This window comes from Simochromis diagramma, unplaced genomic scaffold (genome assembly GCF_900408965.1).
Source record: "Simochromis diagramma unplaced genomic scaffold, fSimDia1.1 OVJJ01000746.1, whole genome shotgun sequence".
Classification (NCBI taxonomy): domain Eukaryota; kingdom Metazoa; phylum Chordata; class Actinopteri; order Cichliformes; family Cichlidae; genus Simochromis; species Simochromis diagramma.
Genome location: NW_024386757.1, coordinates 4748583 through 4773916, shown reverse-complemented (window position 1 = coordinate 4773916; position 25334 = coordinate 4748583). Strand labels below are relative to the sequence as shown.

The window sequence follows — 25334 nt, the reverse complement described above, 5'->3', positions numbered from 1 at the left end:
AAAATTTGCTAATTGAGCAGCCCTACTTCCTTCATATTTTTTTTCCTGATGGCTGTTCCTTGTAAAGTTGTAAACTGATTTGAATAGAACATGGGTGGCACATCTGTGAGGAGATCATATTAGCAATGCCTGCTTCCAATAGCAGGAAAAAAAAACTGTGTGAAACTATGTGTTTGGCCTGAGGTCTTGTCTCACAGGATTTACTTGTTCATATGCGGACCTCATTATTTGAAACTTTGGCCATCTACAACAACAACGTCTACCAACGTAACAACATTTATGTAACAGGAAATGAAGAAAAGCTCAAGAAGTTCCGTTTAATAAACAGTGGATTGTTGTAAAATTCATAAGCAGACACCTACAAAATGGCTTCAGTTTGTTGATCTCTAAGTAGTGAAGTACTAGATTATTGCTTAAAGTTGGTGTGAAGAAATGCTTCCCACTTACTACCAGCTGCCTGGTGTGTGATTGTTACTCATTTATGTATATATGTATGTATGTGTTTGTATATGTATTCATAGGAACTGAAAAAGGACCCTAAAGAGGGCAGTCAAACAGCAGATGAGCCAAAGGAAGAGCAGCCTCAGAAGAGAGAGAAGGTGGGGAACGTGGCCGGCCTGGTCCAGAGAATAAGCACTCTTGGCATCCCGACCGGTGCCTTCCAGCCACCAGTGCCCGCAGCTTCAAAGAGTAAGGAGCCCGAGTTTGGTGTTTGCATGTTTGGAGGGAATGAGACTTTAAAGTGCTTGGTGTCCAGGACGTGGACTTCTGGTAAAACTTGTTCATGTAGCATCTGGCAGGTTAAGAGAAGTTGATGCTTCCTTTTATTATTTCAGCTGTACATTCCACATCTTCACCGTGTCTCGTTTCGCTCAGAGGTCTTTAACTGAATACAGATCTTTGTCTTCTGCATGTATCTATCTATTCTTCTGAGTGGAGAGCTCAAAGTGTCCATGTTACAGGCAGGTAAAGGCAGCTTCAGAGCATTAAGAAGAGACTGCGTCGATGCATCCTCCTGTTTAGGTCATTCTTTCAAAAAGGCCCTGAGACACTGATATTGAAAACCTTGAAGTAGTTTAAGTAAAGCTGAAAGGCTTGTGCCAGCTAACCCATCAAGGTTTCATTTACTGAGTGGTGAATTAAAATGAAATAGAAACAAGCGTAGAGCTCAATCTATTTCCACTTTTTTGTTCTTATTACGATTTTGATTTATTATAAATTGAAAAACTGTAATAGAAAATAAATCTGTATTCTTTGGATTCTTTTTGTGACAGAGGGTTGTTTATGTTGTTGGAGTTTATATTGTGCTGCTTGTAGTCCTTGTCCTGCTCTGCAACCACAGTGAACTCAGTGTAACGACTTATGACCCAGAGGGAGATGGCATGCATGGCCTAACTGAATTCATGATATTATTCAGTGTCCAACCACATCGAGCTACACAGAGCAGGCAGGGAGAGCACGAGGTCAGAAAGTAATGTTGTAGAGAATAGGATAGACCCACCTTCTGATTGAGTTGACTAGCTGAGTGTGCCATATCCTTTGGGTTCTCAGTTCTCAGTATGATCCTCCCCTTGTCACGCCTGGAGAAGATGGAGAAGGCTCCAGCTTTAAAAAAAAAAATAATTGAAACCCAGTGTGTGAGGTCACAGTTGCTACATTGTCTTTGATATACAGTCTTTGGGCTTTATAGTTTTGATACTTTTTGTGATGCCAAGAACACAAATTCATATGAGCTTGACTGATTTCTTTATCCATGGTTGGTTGTTATTAGCCAATATTGGCTGTTTGCTGAGCTGCATTTATAACATATAAATGATGTCACAAACACAGAAGACAGTTGGGCAAGAGTGTAAACAAGTAAATAAAAGTAGAACAAACAAATACAACCGTTATGAGGAAAGTCTCATTATAAAATATTGGCCAATGTATTGGACTATTTGAATCAATGATTACTTGGTATCTTAAAAGACAGTTAAATGTGTAATCATAAACGGTAATTTAAACTCTAAAATGTTGCATACTGTCAGTAAGTTGGTTAAACCATTCGTTTATTAAATAAAGGCTAATGCTACTAGCAGCACCTTTCTATTAGAAGTGATATTTTCTAGGAAAAAAATAAGAATTCTAAGGTTGATTAAAAACATTTCACTAAATGACCTATGTGAATATCCATATTCTTTGAATATTCTGCACAGCTCTGCTTGATCAATAGGGCGGGGCTACTTCATGCTGTATGATCACCTTGTAGAAGAGTTCCTTATGAGCGAGCTTTTCATTAAAGGCCATCCCACTGGCTGGATCCACGCCTTTGTTGCTTTCCTGCATCGCTTACTTTTACTTTGCAGACATTCAGGTTTACAAACAGCAAACGCAGGTCTGCTTTTTTTTTCTTCTTCTCAGAGCCTAAGAAGAGACAGTGCAAGGTGCTATTTGAGTATCAACCGCAGAACGAAGACGAGCTGGAGCTGAAAGTTGGAAACATCGTAGAGATCACCGAAGAGGTACTGTGAAAAACCAGGCCCCATTGAAGACACTTTTTAGTCTAACTGCTTCCTTGTGTATAGGTGTAGTGTTACATGAATGTTATGGTTTTGCAGTGCAGACACGTTTTGGCAAGTGAGAGATGTCAGTGGCTGTGCTGTGGGAAAAGTTTTTCACTTTTCCTTTTGCTTTGGACCTTTCTTGTTGCCCTCATGGCATCAGAATGTTCTGACTGAACCTCTCAATCTCTCTACACAATCAGGACTGATTGCTTTATTTGACATGTGCCCAGGTAGAAGAGGGCTGGTGGAGCGGCACCTTGAACGGTAAATCAGGCCTTTTTCCCTCCAACTTTGTCAAAGAGCTGGAGCCCATGGGAGACGTCGGAGAGTCCAATGACACCAGCAGAGCAGATGACACTGGTAAAAATTTTAAAAAAGGGTGCAGCTGAATTTAAAAACATTTGGATTTGAATTTACTAACTTTGTGTAATTTGTCTTTAGTCAGTGTGCTAATCATTTAATAAACCATAAATACCACTTATACAATAGTGTTTATGGTACAAATACCTCAGAGCTGTGGTGGTAGGAGTGTGATATGATTTTAACCACAATAAAATGATCAGAGAAAGTTGGAAGCAACAGGAGATCACTCGGTTTTCACTGTTTTGCACACTGCTACACAGCAAAACACACCGAAGTGTAATGATCCCAGCAGTGAATGAAGGGGCCGTAAAGAAACCAACCAAACAGCTGGCCATCAGCAAACATTCATCAGACACAGTGAACACTGCTGGTTATTTTCTAAATCTAGAGCTTGTTAGTTGAGCTGTGTTGTTTCTGTATTTAAAGGTCATTACTTCATTGTTAGTAGAATTAAGTGCAGTTAATGAAGCCGTTCAGTTTAGAATGCAGTCCGTCTGAAACAAGCCTCAACAAGCCAGTAGGCTAAGTTGTTTAGTCTACGGCTGCATGTTTTTAAGCCTTCTGCCTGGTTCTTCTATGACAGAGAGATACAGAAGCTCTTTAAAAAAAAGTCAATTTAGGATCCACAGATTGATGGCAGTCAGTAGTAAACAAGTATTTCATATGAGAGCGTATTGGAGGAAAGTTCTATCAGTCAGTTTGTGTGTGTGTGTGTGTGTGTGTGTGTGTGTGTGTGTGTGTGTGTGTGTGTGTGTGTGTGTGTGCTGTAGGACAATGACAGCAGAGTCAACACGTTTTTTATGAAACTATAAAAGCCAGATATGTTGTGTAGCTAAACCACAGCTAGCTGGGTGACTACCTTTTATGTTGATTGTCACTGTGAAAGGTAAATCTTTGCATTACTGACAGAGCTGCTTAGCTCAACTATCAACACCATTTCATATTGTACAGAATTTAGTAACATGGATCATGTTAGCTGCTGAAGTAATTTGGCAAGCTGATAAACTAGCATTTCTACCGGGATATGACTTTACTAGTGATAACGTTAGCAATGAAGCCGAACAAATGACTATCCAGCTAGCTATGACTGATCTACACTGCATGCAATTGTTAGATTTGTGACCAGAGAACAGAGAAGAGGTCAGGACCAGTTTTAATCTGAACACTTCCTAAATGAATCATGCTCAGCTGAGACTGATTTTAATCTTCCCTGGCTTTGGATTAGACCATTGACGGATATTTTTGTTTTTATGGTACCACTTGTCATAGGTGCTTAATTCACTATGAAAGTTGAATGAAAACAGCATTTCCTTGACTTTGTAACTAAGAATTTCACTTTAAAAGTATTATTATTGTGATGGTCAAGCAGAAGCCCCACTATGATTTGAGATGGAATACCCTGTTTAAGAAGTAAATCACAGTTGCAGCACTGACTGGCGGCTGAAAACAGACTCTTCTGGTGTCTTATAAAGTACTACAGTAATAGTAAAATGAACCCCTGTTAACTCAAACTCTGTCTCAATCAGATGGAAATGGAGCGGAAAGCATTGGCACACCCACCTCACCATTGCCCACTCTGGGGAACGGAGGCATTGCCCAGCCCAAGAAGATCAAAGGAGTCGGCTTCGGAGATATTTTCAAAGATGCTTCTTACAAAAAACGGCACTCAGTGCAAACCCCTGACAAAGAGGAGAAGAACGAAAATGTAAGTGCGATTTACACCACAGTAATGGCAGACATCAGGCAAAAGCTGCTTGCCATAAATCGAACTGCCACACGTTTTTTTCCCCCGTTTTTCCTGCAGTTATAGAAATCATGATATTGTGGATTTCCTTGTATCAAGCATCACAGAATCAGTGTTTGATTAATACCATGCATTACTGAGGGCAGTGTGTCATAATATTATTGTGACATGACAGCATTGTATCCAAGTGGTTGAGTTTTGTATCCTTATGTTATTTGACTTCGTTCTGGTAACCATATCGTAACAACATCAAATCCTTATATTACTGTGATAATATCACATCTTGATATTGTGACAGTATTGTACTGTAATAGTATCATGTCTTATTGTGATAGTATCATGTTGTCACAATATTCTATCCTAAAAGTATCACATTGCGAAAATATTGTGTCACATCTTGACAACATCAGGCCATGATAGGATTATATTAGGACAGTATTATTACATGATCTTAGTGTCCTGTATGTTTCTGTTGGTTGACACCCCATGTGTGATTCAAGTCATATCTATAATGATTATTTTTATGTTAGCTTGTCAGCTCTTCTGTTCAGTCTGACACTCATGAGGTTAATATATTACTGTGGACACTGAAGGACCATACCTACATTAATGTTTATTTTAATGAACACACTTGTATAGCAACAAGTGTGTTCATTCATCACAGTAAATCCAAGCCAGAACTTTCACCTTCACCTGACACTATTTTAAGCCACAGCTTGTGTCAAGTATAATTTTCTCAAATGTGGAAAGAGTAAATCCCAGCCGGCTCCTGATAAACAACTCGATGCATAAGCTCACTGAATAATTAGTATAGCGTTTATTGTTTTTCTGAAACTTTGCCTCTCTCTCTCTCTCTTCTTCACAACAGCTTTCACACTCTGTCTTTATCACTAGCTCAGCTTCCCCCACTCTCCTCCACTCCTTACATACCACCACATTTCACATGTTCTCCCACAGTCTTATTCACAGCTTCAGGTATCTTCATGTGACCTTCATCATCCCTCATACACTACTGTCTGACTTTGACTTATTGCACCTTTTAGGGGACCCCCCCCCCCCCCCCCCCCCAACCCCACTCAAATAAACCCCCAAAACCTTAAAAACTGATTCATACCTATTCCTTTTAGCACCTCATTGTTGCTGGCTTTCAAACATTTCTCAGGATTCTTTATCTTCATGCTCTGTTTTTCTTACCTGTGACTGAAGCACTTGTCATTCTTCTTTCCTGCTGCGTCCTATGATCCGTAACTATTAACGTCATATTTAGCAACACAGTCCATCCGATGTCCTTTTAAAAAAAAAAAAGAAAAAAAAAAGAAAGCTGTTTGGATTATTCCACTCATTTCAGTTCAGACACACTGTTCAACAGACAACACGCCTCCAAACACTGTCCACTCATGTCTGATAAATCATTCCCATCTGTATGGTTTGCTTCATTTTAGCCAATCCCATCAATACCCCTTGCTGCAAAGCCCGCCCCTCCCAACACGACAGATTCACAGAAAGCAGATGGAGACAGCAAAGCCAAAGGTAACACACTACAAACATACTTCAGGTGCATTAGTGTAATTTCTGTCACCAGTCTATAGATCTGTATGAGAGTGATGTTTATCTTTTTGTGAGATTTATTGATTTTAAATACTGAAAACCTTGGTTCAAAACTGTCTACAGAGTGGAATTGCAAGCCTTAAAATGTACTGTAAAATCTGAAGTGTGATCTACATGCATCCCCTTTTCTGCTAAGGGGTATTGATTATGGAGGAGTATGGAGCAGCACTGACCAATTAGCTGCCACCATGCAAAAAAGAGTTACCTGTGCATGTTTATATTAATGAACCTAAATGAAGCATTAGTGCATTACTGGTGATGTTGTTAAAGCGTTCAGCATATCTGTGAGCTACTGATATATTGGTGGATCTGATGCAGCTTTGCATTTGTTGACAAGATGTAGTTGGAACTATTTCCCACATGCAGTAACCCTCTGTAGATTATTTCAGAAAATTAACAAGCAGCAAACCTGCAACAAATCTGCTAGAGGTGAGTTTTTCTCGGTGGCAGTGGGTTCTTAACTTTCTACGAAAAGGACTATGTGAAATGAATCTAAGTGTACATCATTAAGCCCAGAGTAAACCTGGCCACGCGCAGTACCTGATAGATGTATTAGTCTGCCCCCCAGTGTAGTATTTAGGCCACAGCTGTCCCACATTAACAGTATTGGTAAGAAATCCCTTTTATGCTTCTGTCATGGTCAATCCACCAGTATGCACAGGTGCTTTCATCTGAATTTTTTTTAATGCTAAAATATAATAATAAGTATTAGTATTATTATTATCCATGAATTTACAGAGTAAATAATGAAGGACATGATTATTTTTTGATTCAGATGCCAAATTAGTTATTTGCTTGCATTCTTGGACAGAAAGTATAGCCTTTTTGTTTGAATATTCTGTTTGATTAAATGTACTGAAGCTTTAAGTACTAGACACAGAAGGATCAGATCAGTTGTCGGTTCATATAACAATAAGACAATGACCCAAGCAGGCTTCAAAGCTGTGCAGAGACCCAGAAGAAGGAATCTGGAGTGCTGGAACTGATGGGCCAACCAGGTCAAAGTCCGGACTATTAAACAGATTTGGAATTTAGTGGATTCAAAGATAATCAGACAGCTAACCTATGGGAACTAATAAAAGAAACTGTCAAAGTGCATAAAAACAATGCCAGAATACCAGATGTTATCAAGGCCAGAGGAGGTTGTATGAAAATATTTCTATGGTCACACTGTGTGAATAAGGACCATGTTAATTGCCCAAAAATGTCAAAATAGTGTCTATAGTTTTAAACACGTTTTTGGCATTTTTCTAAAATATTTGTGTGTCTAATAAACGTGTTAAATGGTAAATAGTCATGTTGTTTTACAGCACTCAAAGCACATTCTATAACATTCATAAACACTTTTTCTACATGTCAGTGCTTTCTGTCCAATGTTCATACATTTACACTTGGTAGTTTAAGAATATAATCCACCCACTGTTATAATCTTCAATGCCCTGTACCAACATAGAGCAGAGCAGCTATCTGAATACTACTCCAACAGAGGTCTATTATCTTGTTAATAATTTTACCTCCTCACTACGTACGACTCTGGATACTGTAGCTCCGGTGAAAACTAAGGTCTCAAATCAGAAGTACCTGACTCCGTGGTATAATTCTCAAACACGTAGCCTAAAGCAGATGACTCCTAAGCTGAAGAGGAAATGGCGTGTCACGAATTTAGAGGATCATCATTTAGCCTGGAGAAATAGTTTGTTGCTTTATAAGAAAGCCCTCCGCAAAGCCAGAACATCTTACTATTCGTCACTGATTGAAGAAAATAAGAACAACCCCAGGTTTCTCTTCAGCACTGTAGCCAGGCTGACAAAAAGTCAGAGCTCTTTTGAGCCAACCATCCCTTTAACGTTAACTAGTAATGACTTCATGAACTTCTTCACAAATAAAATTTTTATCATTAGAGAAAAAAATTACCAATAATCATCCCACAGATGTAATATTATCTACAGCTACTCTTAGTACCATTGATGTTAAGTTAGACTCTTTTTCTCCAATTGATCTTTCTGAGTTAACTTCAATAATTACTTCCTCCAAACCATCAACGTGTCTTTTAGACCCAATTCCTACAAAACTGCTCAAAGAAGTCCTGTCATTAATTAATTCTTCGATCTTAAATATGATCAACCTATCTCTAATAATCGGCTATGTACCACAGGCCTTCAAGCTGGCTGTAGTTTAAGCTTTACTTCAAAAGCCATCTCTAGACCCAGCAGTCTTAGCTAATTATAGGCCAATCTCCAACCTTCCTTTCATATCAAAAATCCTTGAAAGAGTAGTTGTCAAACAGCTAACTGATCATCTGCAGAGGAATGGCTTATTTGAAGAGTTTCAGTCAGGTTTCAGAGTTCATCACAGCACAGAAACAGCTTTAGTGAAGGTTACAAATGATCTTCTTATGGCCTCTGACAGTGGACTCATCTCTGTGCTTGTCCTGCTAGACCTTAGTGCAGCATTCGATACTGTTGACCATAATATCCTATTAGAGCGATTAGAACATGCTGTAGGTATTACAGGTACTGTGCTGCAGTGGTTTGTATCATATCTATCTAATAGACTCCAATTTGTACATGTAAATGGAGAGTCCTCTTCACACACTGAGGTTAATTATGGAGTTCCACAGGGTTCAGTGCTAGGACCAATTCTGTTTACACTATACATGCTTCCCCTAGGCAGCATCATTAGAAGACATAAAGCATAAATTTTCACTGCTATGCAGATGACACCCAGCTCTAGCTGTCCATGAAGCCAGATAACACACACCAATGAGTTAAACTGCAGGAATGTCTTAAAGACATAAAGACCTGGATGGCCGCTAACTTTCTGCTTCTTAATTCAGATAAAACTGAGGTTATTGTACTCGGCCTTGAAAATCTTAGAAATATGGTATCTAACCAGATTCTTACTCTGGATGGCATTACCTTGGCCTCCAGTAATGCACATATTAAACAAATATGTAAGACTGCGTTCTTCCATTTGCGCAACATCTCTAAAGTTAGAAATATCCTGTCTCAGAGTGACGCTGAAAAACTAGTTCATGCATTTATTACTTCCAGGCTGGACTACTGCAATTCATTATTATCAGGATGTCCAAAAAACTCGCTGAAAAGTCTTCAGCTAATCCAAAATGCTGCAGCAAGAGTACTGACAGGGACTAGAAAGGGAGAGCATATTTCTCCTGTTTTGGTTTCCCTTCACTGGCTTCCTGTTAAATCCAGAATTGAATTCAAAATCCTGCTCCTCACATACAAGGTCTTAAATAATCAGGCCCCATCTTAACGACCTTGTAGTACCATATCACCCTATTAGAGCACTTCGCTCTCGCTCTGCAGAACTACTTGTTGTTCCTAGAGTATTTAAAAGTAGAATGGGAGGGAGAGCCTTCAGTTTTCAGGCCCCTCTTCTGTGGAACCAGCTTCCAGTTTGGATTCGGGAGACAGACACTATCTCTACTTTTAAGATTAGGCATAAAACTTTCATTTTTGCTAAAGCATATAGTTAGGGCTGGACCAGGTGACCCTGAATCCTCCCTTAGTTATGCTGCAATAGACGTAGGCTGCCGGGGATTCCTATGATGCATTGAGTTTTTCCTTTCCAGTCACCTTTCTCACTCACTATGTGTTAATAGACCTCTGTGCATTGAATCATATCTGTTATTAACCTCTGTCTCTCTTCCACAGCATGTTTTTTATCCTGTCTTCCTTCTCTCACCCCAACCGGTCGCAGCAGATGGCCGCCCCTCCCTGAGCCTGGTTCTGCCAGAGGTTTCTTCCTGTTAAAAGGGAGTTTTTCCTTCCCACTGTCGCCAAAGTGCTTGCTCATAGGGGGTCATATGATTGTTGGGTTTTTCTCTGTATCTATGAAGCACCTTGACCCAACTTTTGTTGTGATTTGGCGCTATATAAATAAAATTGAATTGAATTGAATTGAATAGTACTCGGCCTTGTCATACACTGCTTTGAAAGTAACAGTAACAGTATTGCTAGTAGCTGCTTGGTCCATTCAGCGTTCTAGTCACTTAGCAATCCTACCAGGTATATTCCCCCTGTCATTCAAGTACAAGTTACTGAGTTTCATTGAGGTTCTGTGCTCTCTGCTGTTTTTGTTTTTGTTTTTTCTCCTATTTTGAATGATCCTTAATAGGCTTAAAAGGTGAGCAGGACAGTGACCCTACATATCTAAGTAAGAGCACTGAATGACATCACCGACAACCTTCACCGATCGAGGCGATTCAGTTGGAGCCCAAACCCTGTAGAGATCCTCTAGATTGATCTCAGTAGCTGTTTACACTTGATATCCTGAGAATGTGACTGAGCAGAAACAGTTCTTCCAAGAATGGGCTAAACTTCCTTTTCGAGGTTTCTGCTTGCCTGATCTGTAGCTGCTGGGAATTTGTTTGTGCTACAGAAAATGTTTGACAGCTCATTAAAGCGAGCATTCTTTTACCGTCGGCACTGGGAATGTTTAACGAGTGTGTCCAATAAATGCAGAAATGATTAGAATCCCATTGTTGAAGAAATAAAGGTAAAAAGAGACTTGCACAAAACCTGAGAAAAGTCCTGCCAAAGGTGATGAATCTCAAATTAAGCTGTTTGTCTTGGCCAGGTCATTCATATACAGCAGTTAGACAGGTGCTGGCTTGAGGTCATGGATAAAAGAAGCAGAAATGAGCTTTTTCTGAATTGTGGCTAGGCTCTGCTTTCCTGATGGGCGGCGATCTTGGTCTTTCAGGAGGGGCTTGGAGTGGAGCTGCTACTCCTCCACGTCAAAAAAGAGTGGGATGGGATGGAATGGGATGGGATGGGATGGACTCCTCCAGGCCGAGGTGTTATCCTGCAGGGAGGAGGTCCTAGGACAAACTACAGAGGTTGTAACTCTCAGCTGGCCTGTTAATGTCTGAAAGTTGGAGGAAGCAGGTGGAGAAAGGGAGGTCACTGCTCATCCTTCTGCCCCTGCAGACCTGCCCCAGATATTGTTATAGATCGATTGATGAATAATTAAAAGTTGATTGCCTTTTGGGTGAAGGGTTAGCATATTTGTTGGTCTGAATAAGTGTAAATGAGATTATTGAAAGTTTTTATGTGCTCCTTTTTTACCTTTACGTATTCAACATGATGTTTGCTTAGCACCTCACTTTGAATAAAATATGAATAAAAATTGATAGTAATTGTTTGCTACTAGCTAATGCATGTTGCTTTTGTTTATAGGTTTATATTTTTTTTGTTTTATATGTAACTCACTAGGAGTTAGAAATTGAGTGAGAAATTGATGTAGAACACTGGGCAGGCTTCCCGTGCTTCTCACATCACACTATCTGGCTGAGAAACATGAAAACATCCCCGAGGTTGCTCTTGAAATATAGATACTGTTTAATATTTTTCGTCTTTTAGTAAAGAGACAAATGTGGTGACAAGGTGAATAAAGTAGTGTATTGGTGATTTTTCTTTGTGTCTTCAATCTATAATAGAAGCCAATGTTTTGGTTTCCACAGCTAAAGAGTACTGTAAGGTGGCGTACGCTTACAAAGCCACGAACGAGGACGAGCTCACCCTGAACGAAGGCGATATTGTACACGTGCTGAGCAAGGTAAGCTTCCAGGTGACTCATGCTGTAAACTTGTGTAATGAAATACCTTTTCGTCAGTGTCACAACCCAACATGTGAAGCAGAAGAACAGGTGAAGAACAAGGGGACTTTAGCAAAAAGGAAATGTGCAATCCTGTTACATGTCTGTGTGCACCAATTCCTCTCACATGATCAGGAGTTGAGCAGCTAAATGTGTATCATCTGATATCATAATGTCATAATGTTGCCTAGCAGCAATTTAGCAACAGGCTAAAATAGCTTGTGCTTAGCACTTAGGCACATATAACACTGTATAAAAGCATTATATCACTGTAATTTAGCAATAATAACATTTCATTTCTGCTTGTTGTATGATGATACTGTTATGTTGCCTGGCAAAAAACAAACTGTTCTTTACTTTTGTTTTCAGCACCTCATACAAGTTATTGTTTCACAGCAACATTATAAAATCATCATGCTGCCTGAAATCACCCATTTTTACCATTTACGCATCTACAACATGAACATTGTACTGCTTTCATTTTGCAGCCAACCACACAAACAATACTGTAGCATGGACTTGTACCAAACCAGTTACACTCTTATAACCTAGCTCTCAGAACTGGATGTAATTATTTATGTGTGGGGAGTTCATAGCAGCCCTATAGCTGCATTGCAAAAGAGAAAAGTGGAAGCAACACTTGGTTTATTATAATTCTTAGGAAGCTGCCTCCATCTAGTGGTGAAACGAGACAAGTGCATTCAAATGAAAACAAGTTTTGACATATTAGTAGAGGGAGTTAAGTTTTTTTTTATTTTTTTTTAAAGCTGGTCTTTTTGTTTTTCCCTGTCCTGTTTTACATATTCTCTTTGACTCCTTTATTGCCAAGACCCCTGATAGCGTAGGGTCAGGGTTCAGGCTATGTAGTTTTCAAAGTAATAAAAAACTTTCTTTTTTTTTTTTTTTTCAAAAAGGAAATTACATTAGTTTTAAATAAAGAAAAAACAACAGCCTTATTGGACATACGTGTGATGTCATGCTAGCCTCTGCTCATTGTTTTCTGTTGCCTCTGTCACAGGACACAGGAGAGCCGGGCTGGTGGCGAGGCGAAGTCGGAGGCAAAGAAGGCGTCTTCCCTGACAACTTCGTTGTCATGATTTCTGAAGCAGAGAAAGAGGTGGGATTGGAAAAAGAACAGAATGAACTCATTATGGTCTACAGTCAACGTTCCCAGTCATTCGTTACTAGATCATCTGTTATAGGTTCTTTAAGTTAACCAAGGGACTCGTGAGACTCAGGAGGGTGTGGTGGGTGGTGTTCGTGGTGCAAAATATGAGAGTAAACAAGATACAAGGATATGTTCTTTATATTTGCAGTGATGCAAAATTTAGAAACATCCAGAGTGATCCTTAGAGGCTTACTTCCTTCTCTTCATGCTGGAGCAGTTAACACTTAGCTATCCCTTAGTAATGCTGCTATTGGCTTAGACTGCTGGGGGACTTCCCATGATGCACTCAGTCCTTTTGCTGAGCTTCCCCATGTGTTTATATACTACTATAAAATCATCTTTCCATTCCCCTCATCCATTAACCAGTCACAGTGGATATACTGTGCGTATAAATTAAAACCAAACGTCAATAAATTAATTCAGTTTTTTAACCTGAACTCAATTTGATTTGGACCAATGAAAAAGAAATTATGCAGTACTATGTTTTAGTCCTGGTTTGTTTTCTGTTCACGCGGACCAATCAGGAGGAGTAAATATGATGTCATTCAAACGCTCATCTCTTCATCAGCTTATCAAGACACTTAGGAAAATCACATTCTGGTGACTGACAGCACGTTAATGCTGCGCATGAGAATGAGCCCCACAGGGATGTAGCACTGTGGTGGTCTCCGTATCATTTGAGGTAATCTCCATGTGCAACTCTAAAACTGTTTTTAGCTGTTGTGTCCTGAAGTCTTGTTCAGTTCCTTTGCAAAGTCACTATGATGGTTCGATGTATAGATTAAGTCATCTAAACTCCTCTTAAGGAAAACATTGCAGTTTGGTTTCATCCTTTGGATGCTTTCAGTGGACTCCAGGAGACTTTCCAAAGTGAATTGTTTAATCCACACACATTCATTTTTTAAAATTTTTTTATTATTATTATTATTATTTTTTTGAAAATTTCCTGGCTTCTAGTTCCTGTTGCTGTGTTTTAATTCTTGCCCTCATCTGCTCAGTTCAGCTTGATGTAGCCTGGGGTAAAACAAAAACTTTGCACTATTTATGCTTCGATTCCTGTACAAACCTACCTTTCAGGCAATCACCACTCTACCTATGCGTAACATCACCACTCTGGCGTTCCACATTGTGTTTCCCACATCTGTCTCTGCATGTCAAAAAATCTCCTGAATGTGCAGTTCAGGATTTGCTCTGTCTACACAGTTTGATCCCCAGCTGTGTAGTAAACTCTGCAGCGTTCTTACATTTTATTTAGTTTTTAGTGTGAAAATCTTTTGGTCTTTCCTGCCCATGAAATTAAACGCAGAGGTTTAGATAAGGACTCCCTGCTTCACACTGCTCACTCAATCCCAGTTTTGACATATGGCGTACTGTATCCTACATCTACCAATTAGTTTTATGGAGCTCGAAGTCGGATTAAATTTCCCACGTCCCAAATGCAGCAAGTAACTGTTGGTGATCGTCCAAATGCTTTTTACAGTACAAAGGAGCCTTTTGAGATCAGTGGAGCAGTTTTTAAACAGTCCGTCAGGTTGTGTAAAATAGTGTGAAAGTCTGACTGATTGATCTCATCAGAGAAAGCTGTTGGAGTGACTTTCTAGCAGATTTCTGTTCTTGTTCAGGCTCCCACATCAAGAGGGTCCATCAAATCATCACCAAAGCCAGAGGCAGAAGAGGTAAGCATCCAGAGTACCCGAACTATTCACAAGCACTTCTTTTCATCCTTAACTGCCTGTATGTAAAGGATGGGTGCAGCTATCATAGTTCCTGTGATGGAAAACAGGATTATGTTCCTCCTTTTCTCTTAACTTTCCTCTCACCGTCCCAAACAGTGGCAGCAGGTGACTACTACTGGTCTCTTCTTGTTGAAAGGGTGGTCTTCCTCCCCACTGTTGACAGTGCTTGCTGATGAGAGATTTTTAGATCTGTGTTTCTGTCTAATACTGCAGGGGTCAACATTCTGAGATACACTTTCTTGAGGAATTCACATCAAATTTCCTGTTGTTGTGAATTGATGCTATTTAAATTATACTATGTTTATCATCCATGGCCACATTCAGTGATTACTACAGGAGATCAATCAGTGCAAATTTGATTTGTTTTGAGTCATTTGATTTAATTTTTGCTTTCAGTTTTGGTGTTTTCTCGCTCACAGGTCTGCTGCTCACCTTTATTATTTAATTTTAATTCCTTGTTATTTACTGGTTTCAACTTTTGGCTTTTATTATTCTTTACTGTTTTATTCTTGTATTTTGGTGCTCATTGGTGTTTTGTTGATTTACATTATGCCCTTACATTTTGTGGCCCCACCTTCTGGCTCCTGCTTTGTGGAGCACATTTTAAATTCAAAGTCCCTGCACAACTATTCAAATCTTGAATCGCAGAAACAGAGGAAAGCAGAAGTGAAATAGCAGAACTGCACTGATATATTTAAAGCTATTTCTGTTTTACATTTCAAACTGTTGCTGTGTGCTGCTTGTTGCTGCATGATCTGTACCACAAAGCCTGTTTGCTCGGCACAAGTGAAAATGCATATATGCACAGGAAAAAGTCATTGCTATGCGTTGTTGCATTAAAATGACATCTTTAAAATGACATCTTTTAAGGGCGACCGTGGCTCAGGGGGTTGGGAATCGCATCTGTAACCGGAAGGTCGCCGGTTCGATCCCTGGGCTCTCTGTCCTGGTCGTTGTGTCCTTGGGCAAGACACTTTACCCTACTTGCCTACTGGTGTTGGCCAGAGGGGCCGATGGCGCGATATGGCAGCCTCGCTTCTGTCAGTCTGCCCCAGGGCAGCTGTGGCTACAACTGTAGCTTGCCTCCACCAGTGTATGAATGTGAGAGTGAATGAATAGTGGTATTGTAAAGCGCTTTGGGTGCCTTGAAAAGCGCTATATAAATCCAATCCATTATTATTATTATTATTATTTACCTTTTTGTTCACATGAACAACGTTGATCTATAAAAAGATAGACTAGGTTTGTTTGCTTGTTCTTGCAGTCGGGATTTTTTCCCCCACTTAATAGATTATTTTATTGCACTTATGACTCGTGTTTTGTTTTTCTTAAATACACATAACGGTGAGTTATAATCATGGATCATGCTGATGATTGAACCATATCTTTAGATATACAGTCATGTGAAACAAGAGTGACCAAGAATTACAGCTCAGACTCTACAGGCCTCTGTTACACCTGATTTATGCTTCAACAGCAAACCTATGACACACACCAAGAAATGTAATTACATATCGGGTCAACGCAGCCTGCAACAATTAAAAAGATTCCCTAAATCTAATTCAGGCCTTAGTGTGTTAAATATTCATGAATGAGTGAGTGAAGTCATCTGACAGTTAAAGCTTTGCTATGCACAGGAACAATAATCCCAAGCACAGCAGCAAATCTATAATGGAAAGGAAAGACTCCAGGTGTTGCAGTGGCCCAAAGTCCGGACCTCAATCTGACTGAAATGCTCAGGGTGAGGTTGTGGGTGTGTGTGTCTTCTTTCTTTTTTTAACATGACTGTATTATAAATCAGACATACACATAAAAGCCTGTTACGTTCACTGAATCTATAAAAATTCTTGGGAAAAGAGCCACTGTGTGACTTTTATCATTGACATGTAACATGCGTGCCCTCAAATCCCTGCATAATCCCTTCTCCGCTTCCATATTTGACTCTTAATTTAGATGTGAATTGCTTGGATGAAATCATTTTTTATTTAATTTGTGGGAGGTAGAATCGTCTTTAACTGCACATGTTGAAATAACACAACAAGAGAAGTCCTGAACATATTTCAGCCACCTGCTCTCACACTTTAATGTCAACTGGAACAATACAATACATATACACCTTTGTATATAAGATTTACTGTAATGCTGATGAGTAATTAAAAGTGTTTTCCAGAGATGTTGGTGTGTATTTGCAAAATAAAAGAAAGCGGGCAAAAAAAGATCTATACTCCATTCATTTTGAGAACTGCTTTTGTGTTTGTCATGTTAGGGTTATATAACATGACTGGACAGTAAATAACTCACTCAATGAATGCTGTAAGCCCATCACTGCTGACCATAATATTTTTATGGAAATAGATTTTATTAATGGGTATTAGGATACCAGTGCCTAAGCTATTAAATGTCACAAAGCGGCAGTCTAACTAATGCAACACAAGTCAGCTGGCGAATCTTGTACTGAAATATTGCCCGTACTCAGACATAATCTTTTTGGTTCCCAGGCATTATTGTCATAATTATGCCAAAGTTTATTGTTGGGAACAGTTAGATGAGAGACACAGTATTAATATAAAGAGAAACCTTTTTAAGTCTGTGTCTGTAAACACCAATAACCTTTAGCATTTTGAAAGTAGCAGCCAACACCTACATGTCTGAGCAAGTAAACCTGCTAAGTGCTAAATGCGTCCAGTGTGATACTGCAGTGCCCGGGTTGGTTTGGGGTGACACTCGCTGTACTTTGCCTCTCCTCCCACCCTATTTCACCCCGTTTCATAGCAGATGGAACTTCGTCATTTTTTTTTCATTTTTTTATTTTTTTAATTGGTGAAATACTTTGTGTAGTACGTCTGTTAATAATGGTTGAAACCAGCATTGTAAGGCCTTTAAAATGTAGGTCTTATATATTGACTTGTGTTGGCGTTAATCATGTTAGACAGTCAGACTCGTGGTTAATCTTCATTGAATTAATATATTGAGTTGTAATCGAAGAGGGCTGTGCTGTAAAATAACAAAATATTTAAACTGCCTGTGTTGCTCTCCTAATATAAGAAGGCAATCACAACATTTCACTGCAGGACTGAATCTAGTGCAACAAATTCAATCTTTGTTTAGACCAAACCGAATTTGTACCTTTCTCCTTAACTCCTGCTTTTTTTTTTGCTTTTTTTTTTTTTTTTAAATAAAGATAATCACTTTGTGTCATCCTCACACTAACATTTATTAACTCTCTACTTTTGTCTTCCTGTCAGAAACCGAAGAAACCACCTCCACCATCTAAAAGCACGGGTAAGGAGCAGTTTAACCTCTTTGTCTTATTATCCGCTCTCAAGTCAGTGGGAAGTGTGAAAACGGGCTTCTTACTTTAAATGTCTTGCTATTGAGCAGCTCGTTTCTTAAGTAGAATTAGTAGGTGTTTACATTTATTCTACACCGCCTCAAAAATATGAAGTGCATTAATATTACTGTTTGGAAAAAATATATAGATTATTGTTAGAATAATCTGTTAATTTTTTGGTTTCAATCCTTCTTTATAGCCAGCGTCTGTGCTGTTTCATTGCTGAAATATCATCAAGAAAGCAAAAGAAACAGCTGTGTACTCAGGATATTTCCATCATCATGTCCCATTGAGTACACCTGTGTACATGCTGGGATCCTGTAACTGTAGCAACTCATAAAAAAAAGAAGTATACAGTATATACACATGGTAGAAAGCAGATTAAAATCCAAAAAGGATTGGATCCTCTGCCATGTACTCTTTGTTTACGTTTAACTGATTGAGGAAACATTCATCAAAGCCCAAAGTGTGTGATCTACTTCTACTTCAAGTAGAAGGCTGTGTGGTGACTGAGTTTGGGTATAGAGACAGCAGTCCCTGGTATCAGCAGCAACATCTACAGTTTGCAAAATGCACCTTTGCATAATTTTTCTACCACAGGGTTTGTATTCATATCCTGCTAGGACTGCACTTTTGTGCGTGCGTGCGTGCGTGTGTGTGTGTGTGTGTGTGCGCGCGCGCATGAGTTCCTGTCAGTGTAGAGATTTTTTTTTTTTTTTCTTAATGTGTAGATGTCAAACATAACCAAACCACACTGGTGTGCACCCACCAATACATACACAGTGTAATAGTCATCTGGCAATTCTGTGCTAATTTCATACCCGCCTGGAAGTGTCTGGTAGAGGATAGTGTATTTGTGTCAGTGCTTTGTTGTGTTTACTTGAGAAAGTGTCTTCCTATCTGTTTGAGTCTCAAGTCAGTCGCGTCAGACAGACGAGGTGACTCTTGTGCGGACCATGTTTCGTTTTTCAGCTCTTAAGCCGGAGATCCCGAGTGCTGACAAGAAGCCTCATCTGGTCAGGCCAGAGGACAGAGGTACGGTTGCACTCCGTCTTTGCTCGCATCCTTCTTTATGTTCCCATTTCTCAACATTGCTCACAGCTTTGCTCCACATATCAAAATACTTTTTTTTTTTTTTTGGACATTTCCCTCCAAATTTGGCACTGAACACAGATCTCCATCCGATATTACTTTCCTGTTATGGCCTTTTCACTCGGTGCATAAATCCATCCTACTTCTGCCATATGGCATTTTACTCAGCATACTGTTGGATAAGCAGCCTTCCTCTCTGCTTGGTTTAAATTGAAGAAAACACAAGTTAACAGAGGATTTATGAAGTAAGAAGCTAATGTTACTAGGTATGCCTGAGACAGCACCTCACTGTCACCAGCTCCTTCTAGCTCACTTCACTTTGCTGAAAATGTTGAGTAGACTGGAACACAGTCAATAAAAGCTTTAACCACAGGTTTAACTTTAGTGTTCAAAAGTTTAGAAGACATTGATTCATATTCTGATGGCTTTTATGGAAAATTCTAAAAGACAAAAGTCTGAGTTTGTGTCTACCAGAAGCGCCTCTTGTGGTTCCTTTGTCTGTTTTGTTGTTGCTGTTTTTGTCTCGAGTCTTCACTTTCTTCAAAGCCTTTGTTCTCTGACTTAGTGGGGTCTTATATATTGTGTCTCCCTTCTACGTTTCGCTTACTTTTTTGTTCATTTGAATGTTTTTCCTTCATCGATGGAAATTAGGTTTCAAAATACACTGGTTCTTTTTGTTTTTGTTTTTTTTTCCCTTCCAAAAAGTACTGCTTCTAGAAAAGGCTAAAACACTTGCACTATTTGAAGATAAACAGAAAGCAGTGATTTGCATTTAATATAAATAAAAACTGCCATACACAAAAAAAACAATATGGGTCCAGATTCATTAGGATGTATGTAGGTGGAAAACTGTCCCACAGGCTAAAAAAAACAACAACAAAACAACACTTTCTCGGTTTAATGTCTCTCTTTTAAATAATATTCAGGTAAGGTTTATAAGATTTTCAAACTTAAATACGTTTATAGTAAAAAATTAGCCAGCTTCACAACTTGTGGGGGAGGTGGATGCATTTAATGAGTTTACTTGTGTGGTGGCTGCTGTACACCTGAGGTCAGTTTATTTTTATGGTATAATCACAGCACATGTTGAAGCAAGCTCTAGTGCTGTCAACGCAGTTTCTCTTGCTGAGCTGAATGCAAGAAATGAACGTGTGTGTGTGTGTGTGTGTGTGTGTGTGTGCGCGTGTGCGCGCGTCCCTGCTAGAAGCTGCCCATACTGCTGAGTTGGTGTCTGTCTTATGTAATCATTTTAGTAGGGGTGCAACGATACACAAAATTCACGGTTCGGTTCGATACTTTGGTGTCACGGTTCGATATTTTTTCGATACAAAAAGAAAATGTTCATGCCTTTTTAATTTGTCATTTATTAAATTTTCACGGCACATTCCGCACCACATCTCTGTGCGTTCATCATTTGTTTGAAGCCAGCTCACCTCCTGCAACTACTTTTCCGAGAATACGCGCTTCTTTTCTGGTTCGGACTCCTTCTGACATTTCTTTGGAGGTGGAGGAACACCAAAGTAATTGCTTAAAGGAGCTTGCTTCTTCGACATCTTTAAGAGTTCTAAACAAATGTCTGTCCTCCTGAAAATCTTATGTACGCAAACACGCGTTGCAACTTCTTATCTTGTGCGCATTTTTTATTTTGACAGTGAATGTGCACCTGCGGACCACTTATGTGCAGCCCTGGTTATATAGCTCGTCATATTGCAGCCACAGAAATTCTTTTGTCCATGAAACCATAAAGCTGCACTTTCTTTTTGCCTTATAGTCTGATTTGTCATAACTTTTCCGTTTTGTGGTAAGCTTTTCTTTGGCTGTCACTTCTTCACCCTGACCTGTCTTATTTGGCTCAGCAGAACTAAAATATATATCCTGCTGCTTTTACACACGCACTCACATAAGCTCAGCGATTCTCTGCGCGATCAACCTCTCACATGTTTAAGCTTGCTGCGGGAGATTTCACTTGTCATGTTTGCATAGTAAGCTAACGATTGATAAGACGATGTCAGAGGAATTGGTGCACAAATTATCATCACTCACAGATCAGTGCTGTCGCTCTCTATACACAGTTCGCGCGATTGCAAAGTGAAAGCAAAAAACAAGCGCAAATTCAAACGTGATTTCAATATGTCACATATTGACAGTGGCTCACCGATGCCAATGACATAATTACCCAGCTACATTTCCGAAAGAATGCAAAAGCATTGACATATATTTTTCCTTCCTGCGATAGCCCGACGGGCAGGGCAGAGAGAGATTTTGGTAGCCCGACTGGAAAAATTTTGCGAGCCCTGTATCTGATTGAGGAATCACTCATCTTTGGAAAAGAGAGTTTATTACAGAGAAATGTCTCTTTCCAAAATAAAAGCTATACTATACGCTTCTTCTGAGCTATATTCTCAGCAGCATATTAAACATATCAGGTCCCCATAAGGAGAATCATGTGCTAACGGCTGTCTAAATGACTTGGGTAAAGTTTGTAGCATGCGTGCTTGTTGTTTTTGTCGGCTTCCATTTGTCTTTGCACTAGGATGATGTCGGAGTAAATGTGCAGTCATATTCGTTGTGTTCCCACTAGTGCTGTCAGCGTAAATCTCGTTGAAATGACGTTAACGCCACAACACGGCAAATCTCCGTTAACGAGCTACCGCGGATCGCCCTGAGCGTGGGGCTGGACGGCCAACACGTTAACGAGCTAACTGCGCTAACACGCTAGCTCCCACCCATGTGCCACGCAATGCTCAATTACATCCAACATACTGTTTTACTTTAGTCCATGACGCGCTTACCTTCAGGGTCATACGTCACATGAAAACCAAAATAGTTCCAAACGCCAGATCTGAATCAGGATGGGGGAGGTTCAGCAGGGGCTTGCAAAAGTATTCGTCCCTCTTTTCCACATTTTGTCACATTACTGCCACAAACACAAATTGTCATGGTCCTGGGTCGGTGACCCAGCGCTTTTAGTTTATCATTTTCTAGTTTATTATTATTATTATTATTATTATTATGATTATGATGATGATGATGATGATTATTATTATTGTTTGAGTTCTATGTGTTATATTTGGTCTGCCTCTGAGTCTGCGTCTGTGTCTCTGTCTATGGTGTCACCCCGTCTGTTTGTGAATCTGTCTGTTTAGTTCTGTGTCTTGTTTGGTTCCCCGTGTCTGAGTTTCCTGTTTTATTGTGAAGGTCTCTGTCTGATGTGAGTGTGTTCAGTTTACGTTTCCACTGTCCCGTCAGCTCTGATTCCTCCCAGCCGTGTTGCCCTCCTGTCTCTCATCCCCTGATTACTGGTGTGTGTATTTAAGCCCTGTGTGTTCTCCTGCCTGTTATTCGGTGTCAGTCTGTGTTACTCGGTGTCCTGCTCGGCGGCTGCCGCGCATCCCTTTGTCGTATGCTCCCAGGTCTGTTATTTTAGTTCTTCCCAGTTTAGGTGTCTTCAGTTATTTGTCATGCCCACTGCTTGTTTGCCACACACCTTGTAAATAAACTTCACTAGCATTTCATCCACTGCTTGCATCTTGGGTCCTCCTTCCTCCACACCACACGGCTCGCCTCCCAGCCGTGACACAAATCAATTTTAATGGAATCCAATTGAAGCAAAAGGTGGTTCTACAAAGTATGACTCAGGGGGTGAATAATTGCGCACACCCCACTTTTCAGTTATTTATTTGTAAAAAATGTTGGGAATCAGGTAGTGATTTTTGTTCCACTTCTCACGTGTACACACACTTTGTATTGGTCTTTCACGTGGAATTCCAATAAAATTGATTCAGTTGTTGGCTGTAATGTGCCAAAATGTGGGAAAGTTAAAGGGGGCCGAATACTTTTGCAAGCCACTGTAAGTCCTGTCCTCATTTGTTCAGTGTCAGGTCATCTGTTTCTGGGTGCCACGTTTGCCATGTTTCCAGGTATCTTTGTACCATGTCAGGTTTCATGGTTTGTTTTGTTTTTTTTTAATAAAAAATATTTCCCCCAGGTTAATTTATTGTTTAGTCTTCACCTCTGCCTTTTGTTTTGTAATCTTTTAATTAAATTAAATTTTATTTAATAGCGCCAAATCACAACAACAATCGCCTGAAGGCGCTTTATATTGTACAGTAGATCGCACAATAAAGATACAGAGAAAAACCCAACATCATAGGACCCCTATGAGCAAGCGTTTGGCGACAGTGGGAAGGAAAAACTCCCTTTTAACAGGAAGAAACCTCCAGCAGAACCAGGCTCAGGGAGCGGCGGGCATCTGCTGTGACCAGTTGGGGTGAGAAAAGGAAGACAGGACAAAGACATGCTGTGGATAATAACAAGTATGATTCAGTGCAGAGAGGTCTATTAACACACAGTGAGTGAGAAAGGTGACTGGAAAGGAAAAAACTCAGTGCTTCATGGGAATCCCCCGGCAGCCTACGTCTATTGCAGCACAACTAAGGGAGGATCCAGGGTCACCTGATCCAGCCCTAACTATATCCTTTAGCAAAAAGGAAAGTTTGAAGCCTAATCTTAAAAGTAGAGATTAATAAACGGCTTGCTTTCTGTTAATATTCAAATTTTCTTTCACGTTCCTTTGTGTCAGCATTTTGGGTCCACTCCTCAAATTCATACATATGTCTAACCGTTTTTCCCCACTCGGCGACACACCCGTCGGGGGTCAAACTCTGGTAATTGGCAATTCTGTTCTCAGACATGTGAAGCTAGAGACACCGGAAACCATAGTCAATTGTCTTCCAGGGGCCAGAGCAGGCGACATTGAAGGAAATTTAAAACTGCTGGCTAAGGGTAAACGTAAATTCAGTAAAATCATAATTCACGTCGGCAGTAATGACACCCGGTACGCCAATCAGAGGTCACTAAAATCAATATTGAATCGGTGTGCAACTGGCCAAAACAATGTGGGACTCTGTAGTTTTCTCTCTGGTCCCCTCCACATCAGACCAGGAGTGACATGTTTAGCCGCATGTTCTCCTTAAATTGCTGGCTGTCTGAGTGGTGTCCCAGAAACGATGTGGGCTTCATAGATAATTGGCAAACCTTCTGGAGGAAACCTGGTCTTATCAGGAGAGACGGCAGCTCTCATTTCTAGAAATATGGACAAATTAATTAAACCCCCCATAATATGACTATCCAGAGTTGGGACCAGGAAGCAGAGTTGCAGTCTTACACGCCTCTCTGCAGCTTCTCTCTCCTGCTAACCCCCCAAAAACCCATCTCCAAGAGAGACTGTGTAGCTTCCAAAAAGACAAAAACAAACTAAAAACCAGCAACAAACAACTTAAACATAACAATTACAAAGAAAGAACAATACAGTATCCACATCTGAACCAAAGAGTAAAACAGTGAAATGTGGATTATTAAATATTAGGTCTCTCCCTCCAAGTCTCTGTTAGACATGACTTAATAATTGATCAACAAACGATTTACTCTGCCTTACAGAACCTGGTTCGGCAGGATGATTATGTTAGTTTAAATAATCAACACCCCCGAGTCATTCTAACTACCAGAAACCTCGAAGCACAGGCCGGCGGGGCAGTGTGGCAGCAATTTTTCACACCAGCCTGTTAATTAATGAAAGACCAAGACAGACTAATTCATTTGAAAGCGCATGCTAGCATTGTCCACCCCAGCTGAAAAATTTTAGAAACCAGTCTTATTTGTTATCATCTATCGTCCACCTGGGCCTTACACAGAGTTTCCGTCTGTTCTCAGACTTTATCTGATTTAGTTCTCTCAGCTCAGATAAAATAATTATTGTGGGTGATTTTAACATCCATGTAGATGCTAAGAATGACAGCCTCAACATGGCATTTAATCTGTTATTAGACCAATTGGCTTCTCTCAAAATGTAAAACAACCCACCCACCACTTTAATCACACTCTAGATCTTGTTTTTAAATATGGCATAGAAACTGAACATTTAACAGTGTTTCCTGAAAACCCTCTCCTGTCTGATCATTTCCTGATAACATTACATTTACAATAATTGATTACACAGCAGTGGAGAGTAGACTTTATCACAGATGTCTTCTGAAAGCGCTGTAACTATGTTTAAGAATGTAATCCACCCACGTTATCATTCAATGACCGTACCAACACAGAGCAGAGCAGCTATCTGAACGCTACC

At 39.9% G+C, this 25334-nt stretch overlaps 1 protein-coding gene across 1 annotated transcript; it reads left to right on the top strand.

Annotated features, from left to right (window-relative positions):
* Positions 1-521: 521 nt before the first annotated feature.
* On the top strand, positions 522-20540 carry LOC120731577 (CD2-associated protein-like; the record flags this gene model as incomplete). Its single annotated transcript, XM_040028657.1, has 10 exons — positions 522-690; positions 2401-2501; positions 2774-2903; positions 4433-4611; positions 6093-6180; positions 11747-11841; positions 12899-12997; positions 14653-14724; positions 18030-18066; positions 19088-20540. Coding segments are annotated over 10 exons (1299 nt in total), but the record flags the coding sequence as incomplete, so codon positions are not given.
* Positions 20541-25334: the final 4794 nt, after the last annotated feature.